This window comes from Pteropus vampyrus, unplaced genomic scaffold, assembly GCF_000151845.1.
Source record: "Pteropus vampyrus isolate Shadow unplaced genomic scaffold, Pvam_2.0 Scaffold6, whole genome shotgun sequence".
Lineage (NCBI taxonomy): Eukaryota > Metazoa > Chordata > Mammalia > Chiroptera > Pteropodidae > Pteropus > Pteropus vampyrus.
Genome location: NW_011888787.1, coordinates 6,295,228 through 6,305,547, shown reverse-complemented (window position 1 = coordinate 6,305,547; position 10,320 = coordinate 6,295,228). Strand labels below are relative to the sequence as shown.

Sequence of the window (10,320 nt, the reverse complement as noted above, 5' to 3'; positions counted from 1 at the left end):
GCAAAAAATCATATGAAAAGATGCTCAATATCACTAATAATCAGTGAAATGTAAATCAAAACCACATTGAGATATCACCTAATACCTGTCAGAATGGCTATTATAAAAACAACAACAAAGAATTTGTGGAGAAAAAGGAACCCTTGTGCACTGTTGTTGGATTATAAACTAGTGCAGCCACTATGGAAAACAGTATGAAGGTTCCTCAAAAAATTAAAAATAGAACTACTATATGAACCTGAAATCCCTCTTCTGGGTATTTATCCAAAGAAAACAAAAACACTAATTCAAAAAGATATATGCATCCTTATGTTCATTGCAACATTATTCACAAAAGCCAAGAGATGGAAGCAACCCACGTGTCCATTGATAGATAAATGGATAGAGGATGTGGTACAACATAGAGGGACTGAGTGAAATAAGGCAGACAGAAAAAGACAAATACAGTATGATTTCACTTCTATACAGAATATAAAAAACGAAATAAATGAACAAACGAAAAACAAAAACAGAAACAAACCCATAGATATATTGAATAAACTGATGGTTTCCAGGTGGGAATTAGGTGGGGGGAATGAGTGAAAAAAATGAATGGGATTAAGAAGTACAAACTGCCAGTAATAAAAGTTGTCACAGAGATGTAAAGTACAGACAGCATAGTGAATACAGTCAATAATTGTAATAACTATATATGGGGCTTATCATGGAGATCACTTTGTAAGGTATAAAAATGTCTATTCAATCAATATATCTGAAACTAATATAATATTATATGTCAACTATAATTAAAAATAAATCTTAAAAAAAAAACCTAAAATAATGTCATCAGGAAAGTAAGACCACAGAATTCCCTTGAAGTTTCAGATTCCATAGTTATACCAGTAAATGGAGAACTAAAAAAGTAAATTTGCTTTTAACTTTCTCAGAATTCTAGAATAGTAAAAACTGGGGCCTCATAAAAACAACTGAAAATACAGAAGTATATCTGTTAATTTTATTTTTAATGACTCAGGTCCTAGCTGATGTTTTATTTTCGGTCTTTAAGCTTGTTTATCATAGTATCATAAGCAGGCCATGCATCTGATAAGTTACATATGGAAAGATTTCTCATAAATTTCTCCACGAGCTTACATATTCTGAAGCACTTCTTAAGAATTCCAGATGTTTAAAAGAAATAAACTTCTCTTTCCAAGTGTAACACATTTCAAACCTTCCAAGTCATGGGCATTCCAAAGCTAATGGCTAAGAACTTACAACTGGACAAGTGTGAATAAGTGACTTCTGTGTTCTGTTATAGTGAGAGATATGATCAGAAACATTATGCTACTTAGGATGTTTTCAGTATGGGCTTAAAAGCTAACGCCTCACTCAGACTGAGGAGAAAGGCTATGCTTAAAAATTCTCTTAACTCCCTTTGTGGTAAATTAGCAGTTATAGTATAATAATAAAAACAGCCAGTATATTGACTTCTTACTACTGGAAGACTAGTAAACAAATAAATGGAATACCTGGATTTAAGTTCAGGCCTGCCTCTTACCGGCTAGAAACCTTACCCAATTGTTAAACCTTCTTCAACTGCAGTTTCCTTATATACTAACTGGAGATAGTAAAAGTACTTGTCTCACCACCTCACAAGATTATTAGGAGGATCAGATAAGAAAAATTATACTTTGTAACTAAAAAGCACGGCAAAAATTTTATTCTGAATTCTTTTTTTTTTTTTTTTGGCCATAAAATCTTATTCATCATTTAATCACTCTTATTAATCTTGGAAGAAAGACATTTTATACTTCTTGAACTTTATTTTGCACAAACATTTCATTAAAATTATCACTCCAGTTTAAGGGGCAAATCTCACTCTGAATACAGCTTTCGTTTTGGGCCAATCTGTCATGGCAATAAATAATTATGCATTTAAGAAAAAACAATATTTGTATTTGACTTAATGTACTCTTACATTTATGCAATTATATATACATCTTTGAATTCCAACTTACCAAAATAGTTTCTATTTAACAGCATTATCTTTTGTTTTCCCGACAAAATATTCTGAATTACTCTTATACATACTGCTAAGCAACTTCTGTTAAGTTCCCTGACACTCCAAAACAAATGAGGTACCATCCTACATGAATAGCAACCCATACTTTTCCAATTATCTCACATAACACACTATACTTCAATGTAACTACTATTATTTTGTCTATGTTCCACTAAACTATAAATCCTACAAGAGTTAAGTTCATGTCTTCCTGTTCACCATTGTACGCCGAGTGCTTCACTCATATTAGGTGCTCAATAAACAAATAAATCCTGAAAGAAGAAAAGTTCCTTCTTGCAGGCTTTTGCTACCTAAAGTCCTGATAAAAAAGATACTAATAGTAACTTAATAGTAACTTGTATCCATGGATTATAAATACTGACTAGTACAAATGGAAAGAGAAAATCAGAGAAATACCGCAATAGGTTCACATTTATAATTACATAATTGAAAAAAAATGTTAACCATGCTATCTACTAAGACAAATATCACTCACCATCATATTTTGCTAGGACTGCCTGAACATCTGCATAGGCCTGTAATTCTAAAAGTGATTCTAGGAGATTTTCATGGATGTTCAACATGGTAAGAGGAGGAAATTCTTTCATCAACTGTATATTAAAAGGAAAAAAAGGTTAAAATTATAGCAAAGGAACTCAATAGAACTGAATCAGATTCATTTAAGCAGAAATTCTTTTGTTTCTTAAAACTGTAAAGACTCAACCCTTAAGAAATGTATGTATATTCATAAAAACTACCAATTAAAAACAGTTATTCTGCATTAAAATAACTGGAAACTTAAACCACATTTTCAGAATTTTGAAGACTATAAACAGTCATCCAATGTACTTACATCTCTCATTATTTTTACTGCTTCTCTTATTCTTCCTAATTTTCTTGCACACATTGCCAATCTTCTTTTAATATACACCAGTACATTGGTATCTCTTCCTATTTTAAAAAAAAAAGACACAACCTATCACTTTTGTATTATGACTTGCTATTTCATTAACATATTGTCCATTAATTTCATTTGCTTATTCCAGAAGGGCAATTGAAATGAAATTGTGTCAGAATGGAATAATATTAATGATTGTTGAATTTGGGTGATGAACATTTAGGGGGTTCATCATACCACTCTATTTGTATATATGTTTGAAGTTTTTTATATTAAAAGATTAATACATATACATATTTTACATTACTTTTCCCTCTAACAATAAGTAATCTGAGTACAGTATGTATAAAGTAATCCATGTACACTTAACAAATGCATTTTAATATTAACATAAAAGAAATATATGCATTAGTAGGAAGAAATAACATTAACAGTAAGTTTCAGCATAAAAGATCTATTATTTTAATATTCTCCATTGTTTTAACTGCCAAACAAAAGATGCTCAAAACAAAATTTCCATGGCTAGTGTACACTTTTGCTCATAGCTAGTAACTAATAAACTATTAGACTATTAGAAAGGGCTAACAAATATTTCTGTAATTATCTAATAGACATATTTGAGATGATACAAAGACAAATGGCATAACTTTTCTATAGATGTAGTTTCATTGGTTTCAAAATTATGTATTCCCACAGCTGTGTATTATAACATGCATTAATGAAACATGCTGTATACATCAATATTTAGTTTAGAGAGAAAACATTACCCAAATTTCAATTTCCATGAACAAAAGATTTAGAACTTAACTGATAGCAGATAATGCATTATGTAAACAGATTTCAATTTATTGCCCACAATCTGCCAAAACCACGAAACTAAAACCCTCTGACCATAAAAAACAGCAGGAAGCAGCAGTACTACAGATTCTAACATCTTTGGTAAAAGTGTCTCAATCATAACTGGGACAGTATCTCTAAGAGTAGAAAGAAAGGATTTCAGTTGTTATGCCCCTAAAGATCTCAAACACATCAGAGAAAAATCAACTAAAGAAAGAATCAATGCTAATTATAAGGCTGATTTTTGTGCTAAGGGGGCTGCTCCCAGGCACTATATGGAGATACAGTCTGAAGAGCAAACCAAATGTCCCTCTACTATTGCTTGGGGGTAAGGGTGAGGGTAAAGGTAATAGCTGCTTATCACTACTAGAAGGCTCTCCTGAATCTTTTTGAGTTGTTTCTCCAATGACCAGCCCAATTCTCACATAAAATAAATTACTATAAAGTCTTAGAGCAGCACATCTCTCAATAACCAGGGCAGATCTGTTACCTTCCACAAGCACTCTATAGCTAATACATATTTCTGTCTTGCTGGCTTGTAGATATTATGAATAGATTAGTTAGTTATCTCTTATGAAAAGTAGCTAACATTGAAGTATTAAGGTTTTTTAAATTATTATTTTGTGTTTTAAACATAAAAGAGCCAATTCCAGCAACTAAAAGATGGGTAAAAATTAGTTCAAATTTGCTTACTCAGTTGAGCTTCATGCTGAGGACTTTGGTGCTGGCACTGCTGTGACCGCCTATAAATTGTTTCTCCTGCCTTGAGTGCCTGTTTAAATAACCTTTCAGCATCTACAATAGTTGTTGCTTCTTCCTCAGCCAGTAGAACATATGCAGTGGCACAGCTATGAAGAAAGCAAGCAAGGCAATTTTAAGTAAAATGGTAAAGCAAGTATTTTCTCTCAGGTATGTCCCTTGGCTTCCCAACACATTTCCTTAACTTTCTATCTCTCAAAGAAGAAATTCATTCTCTATTTTAAATTATTAGGGGCATATTGGTGTGTCCTTTGTCCTGTATTTTCCTTTTGTGCAAGGGGGTGGGGAAAGGAGATACATAAAAAGTTATCTGAAAAGCAGTTCAAAGGACTATACACTCTAGTAGTCATGCCTGCTCTTAGTCACTATGTACTTTGTAATATCCACCTAAAGGCTACTGAAGGTAAAAGAGAGGGTGGCGAGTGAGAAGAAAGTTCCATGACCAACTAGGCACCTTTAACATTTGACTCAGAAGCATGGTCCAGAACTAGATCTTTTCTGCAGCCCAGAGTAGTCCCTCTGCGTGCTGCCCCAGCCTCTCTTGGACTTACCCAAAACAGTACCGTAACAACTTCCCTTAGCCCAAATTCTAGTCTTTCCTCCTACAATTTTACTCTCACTTGTCACATCCATGCTTACTTCAAGTATCCTTTTCTTCACCCCACTAAAACATAGATTTCTCTTTGTATCTTTTAAGTCAAAAACTGTCTAATAAGATAAACTAACTTGTTTGGGGGCAAAAAAGATAAACAAAAAGTTTTTTTATTCCCAGAAATAATTAGTATATCCCTTCTGGAGATGATGTCCTAGTTCTGATTATCCAAACCTGGATTGTCCAGTATTGTAGCCATTAGCCACATGTAGTTATTGAGCACTTGAAACGTGTCTAGTCTAAACTGAGAAGTGCGAAATGCACACTGATCAGTGTATGTTCGGTGTAAAATGTACACTGAATTTTGAAGACTTAGAAGAATGTAAAATACTTATTAGATTTTTAAAAATATTGCTGTTAAAATATTTTAAATACAGCTAAATAAGATATATTATTCAAATTAACTTCACCTATTTCTTTTTAGTCTTTAAATGTGGCTACCACAAAATTTCGTTACATATATAGTTTGCATTATATTTCTATTGAACAGTGTTTAAGCAACAGGAGAGAAATTATTGGTAAAAATACAAGGCCAGGCATGAAACAAAAGTGATGACAAGATAGCAATCAGACAACTGGGGACAAGAAGGGTCTTTCCACTGTAGAAAATGCAAATCATAACATTTTGGCATCCTTCAAATAATTCTCTAATTTGAAGTATACAATAATTTCAGTAATCAACAGAGATTTCTTCATCATGTTACACTGGATTTCTCTGAAGCATTAGATATACTGCTGCTTTAAACACTAGGCTCTCTGCTATTTTAAGTCCAATTCAAATGCTTTAAAATAACAAAATAATAAAAGCACCTTTAAAAGATCTGGATGGATATAAACTGATGCAGTAGAATCAAAACATAAACATAATTTTAAATTACAGTATAGCTACATAATAAAGAGGTTGTTTTCCCTTAAAAGCTTCCTTGTGTTTGTTCGAAAGTATTTAAAATGGAGATGTTAATACAAGAAATAAATTTTATGAATAGCCAATGATTCTTACTATTGGGAATTTTTTTTTAATTGAGGTAAAATTCACATCACAAAATTAACCATTTTAAAGTATATAATTCAGGGACTTTTAATAACATTTACAAGGTTCATTCATGTAGCATGTAGTGGTAATTCATTATTATGAGTGAATAACATTCCATTGCACAGATATACCACATTCTATTTATCCATTTGTAAGGTGATGGACATTTGGGTTGGTTCCAATTTTTGGCTACTATAATACCATTATAAACATATGTATAAAAGTGTTTTTGAACACCTGCCTTCAGTACTCTTCAATATATGCCTAGAAGTGGAACTGCCAAACTGTTTTCCACAGTGGCTGTACCATTTTGCATTCCCACCTTCAATCTATAAGGGTTCCAACTTCTCTACATTTTCACAACACTAGTAATTTTCTGGAGAGTTTTGTTTGCTTTTACCCATCTTGTAAAGGGGTATCTCATTGTGGTTTTCATTTCCCTATGATAAATGATACTGAGCATCTTTTCATGTGCTTATTGGTCATTTGCATATCTTTTTTGAGGAAATGTATATTCAAGTCCTTTGCTCATTTTTAATTTTTAATTTTGTTGTTGTTGTTGTTACTGAATTGCAAGAGTTCCTGATATATTCTAGATACTAGACCTTTATCAAATATATGGCTTGCAAATATTTTCTCTCATTCTGTGGGTTGCCTTTTCACTTTCTTGATAGTATCCTTTGATGTATAAAAGCTTTTAATTCTGAAGTCTAATTTACCTAACTTTTCTTTCATTGCTTGTGCTTTTAATGTTATACCTAGGAAACCACTGCCAAAGCCACGGTCACAAAAATTTGCCCATAAGTTTTTTTCTAATAGTTTTAGCTCTTACATTATCTAGTGGCTCAGAAACATTCGTTGAAAAACTATTCTTTCTCCTATTGAATGATCTTGGCACTCTCATCAAAAATCAATTGACCATATATGTATGAGCTTATTTTTGGACGCTCAATTTGCTTAATCTAAATGGCTATCCTTATGATTATGACTTAATTACTGTAGCTTCATAGTAAGTTTTGAATCAAGAAAGTCTAACTTTGTTCTTCTTTTTCTGACTGTTTTGGCTCTTTGAGGCCTCTTGCAATTCCATATGAATTTTAGGATCAACTTGTCCTGTGAAAATGGCAACTGAAATTTAGGATCAGTTTATCCTTCTGCAAAACTGACAATTGAAATTTTGATAGAGATTGCATTAAATTTATAGGTCAACTTGAGGAGTGTTGCCATCTTAACAATATTAAGTCTTCCAATCCATGAACACAAGATGTCTTTCCATTATTTAGGTTTTCCTTACCTTCTTTCAGTAATACTTTGTAGTCTTCAGTGTACAAGTCTTATACCTCTTTGGTTAAGTTTATTCTTAAGAATTTTAATATTTTTGATGCTATTGTAAATGGAATTGTTTCCTTAACTTCCTTTTCAGATAGTTCGTTGCTAGTGTATAGAAATACAGCTGGTTTTTATATGTTGATCTTGTCTCCTGCAACTTTGTTGAACTCATTTATTAGCTTTGTTTTGTGTGTGAGAATTCTGTAAGATTTTGCCCATGTAAGATAATGTCATCTGTGAATATAGTTTTATTTCTTCTTTTCCAATTGGGAAGCCATTTTCCCATTCATCTTGCCTAACTGCACTGGCTAGCACCTGCAATACAATGTTAAAAAGAAGTAGCAAGAGCAAACATCCTTGCCTTATTTTATTTAGTTAGTTAGTTTCAGGTATAAAGTACATTGGTTAGACATTTATATAGTTCATGAAACGATTCTCCCTGCCCCAATTTCTCTATCATCCATCTGGTTCTACACAGAGCCATTACAATACTATTGATTATATTCCCTATGCTGCACTCTACTAATTTGTTCTTCTTCAATCCTTCACCTTTCTTGATCTTAGAAAGCTTTCAGTCTTTCGTTATTAAGAATATAGTCAGCTGTGTATTTTTTGAATTTCCTTTACCAGTTTGAGGAAGTTTCCTTTCATTCCTTGGGTTTTTTTATTATTATTATTATTATTATAAAATGGTGTTGGATATTGTCAAATACATTTTACACATCAATAAAGATGACTGTGTTGTTCTTGTCCTTTGTTCTATTAATGTGGTGTCATACTGACTGATGATTTTCATGTACCACCACCTGTGCTTTCCTGAGACAAATCCCGCTGAGCCATGGTATATAATCTTTCTAATATGCTATGGGATTTGCTTTGCTAGTATTGTGTTGAGGATTTTTGCATATATATTCATAACAGATATTAGTCTGCACTTTTCATATCTTGTGATATCTTTGGTTTTGCTATGAGGGTAGTACTGGACTCATAGAATGAGTTAGAAAGAGTTACTTCCTCTCCTATTTCTTTGAAGAGTTTGTAGGGAACTGTTGTTAATTCTTTAAGTGTTTGGTAGAATTCACTAGTGAAGTAATCAAGTTCAGGGCTTTCTTCAAAAGTTTTTAAATTACTGATTCAATCTCTTCACTTATTATAGGTCTATTCAGATTTTCTATTCTTTCTTGAGTCAGTATTGGTAGTTTGTGCATTTCCAGGAATTTGTCCATTTCATCTACGTTATTTAATTTGTTGACAAACACTTGATCATAGCATTCTATTTTAATCTTTTTAATTTCTGTAAGGTCAGCAATAATATACTCGATTTCATTCTTGATTTTAGTATTCTGAGTCTTTTTTCTTTTTTAATTGGTCAGTCTAGCTGAAAGTTTGTCAATTTTGATGATATTTTTAAAAAATCAACCTTTGGCTTCAGTGATTCCCTCTGTTTTTCTATTCCCTATTTTGTTTATCTCACTCTAATCTTTACTTCTCCCTTCCTCTGCTTGGAGCTTAGCTGGCTCTTCATTTTTTTACTTCGTTAAGGTATAAAAAGTTATTGATATCAGGTCTTTCTTCTTTACTAATGTAGATGTACAGCTATAAATGTTCCTCTGAACACTGCTTTTGCTGTATCTTCTAAGTTTTGGCATGCTTACATTTAAATAATTTGTGAAAAGGACTTGTTTCTGCCATTTTCCTTTGTTTTCTATATGTCCTATCTTTTTTGCCCTTATTTCCTGCATTATTGCTTTCTTTTATGTTTTCTAGTATACTATTTTGATTCCCTTATTTCTTTTACCATATATTTTAGTTATTTCTTGGTAGTTAATAGTTAACAATCTAGTTTAAATTAATACAACTTAGTTTCAATAGTATATAAAACTCTGCTCCTATATAGCTCTTCCCCTACTCTTTATGTTGTTGTCACAAATTACATCTTTAGAAATTGTATGTCCATCAACAACATGGATTTATAATTCTTGTGTTACATAGTTGCCTTTTAAATCATACAGGAAAAAAAGAATTGCAAACCAAAAATACATTACTAATGACTTTTATATTTGCCTATGTAATCACCTTTGCTGGCATTCCTCACTGCTTTGTGTGGAGTAAAGACTGTCTAGTATCCTTTTGTTTCAGCTTGAAGGACTCCTTTTAGCATCTCTTGTAGGACAGGTCTACTGCAAATGAACTCTCTCAGTTTTTGTCTATCTGAGAATGTCTTAATTTCTCCTTCCTTTTTGAAGGATAGGCTTGCTGGATTATAAAATCCTTAACTGACAGTTTTCTTTCAGAACATCTTCATCCCACTGCCTTCTGGCTTCTATAGTTTCTGATGAGAAATCAGCTATTAATCTTATTGAGGCTCTCTATACCTGATGAGTTGTTTCTCTCTTGCTGCTTTCAGGAATCTCTTTTGGTCTTTGGCTTTTGAAAGCTTGATTATAATGTCTTATTATAGATGTCTTTGAACATATCATATTTGGGGTTTATTGAGCTTCTTGGATATATAGACCCATGTCTTTCATCATTCAGAGGCTCTTTTCAGCCATTATTTCTTCAAATATTCACTCTGTTCTCTCCTCTCTTTCTGGGACTCCTTTATGCATAAGTTGATGTGCTTAATAGTGTCCTATGAGTCTTTTAGGATCTGTTCTTTTTTCTTCATTCCTTTATTTTTTTTTTTCTGCTCCTCAGGCTGGGTCATTTCAATTGATCAAAATCCAGTTTGCTGATTCTTTCTTCTGCCTGTTCAAATCTGCTGCTGAACC

General features: G+C 32.4%; 1 protein-coding gene across 9 annotated transcripts in view; it reads right to left on the bottom strand.

Moving 5' to 3' along the window:
• Nucleotides 1-10,320, bottom strand: part of ST7L (suppression of tumorigenicity 7 like) — an 88,388-nt gene that overhangs the window by 53,531 nt on the left and 24,537 nt on the right. For all 9 annotated transcript variants that reach the window (XM_023535746.1, XM_023535736.1, XM_023535740.1 and 6 more), the window contains 3 exons: nt 4,470-4,624; nt 2,895-2,992; nt 2,538-2,652 (listed from right to left, as the gene is read on the bottom strand). In XM_023535746.1, the coding sequence (XP_023391514.1) occupies nt 2,538-2,652; nt 2,895-2,992; nt 4,470-4,624 (368 nt within the window). The remainder of the gene's footprint in view (nt 1-2,537; nt 2,653-2,894; nt 2,993-4,469; nt 4,625-10,320) is intronic.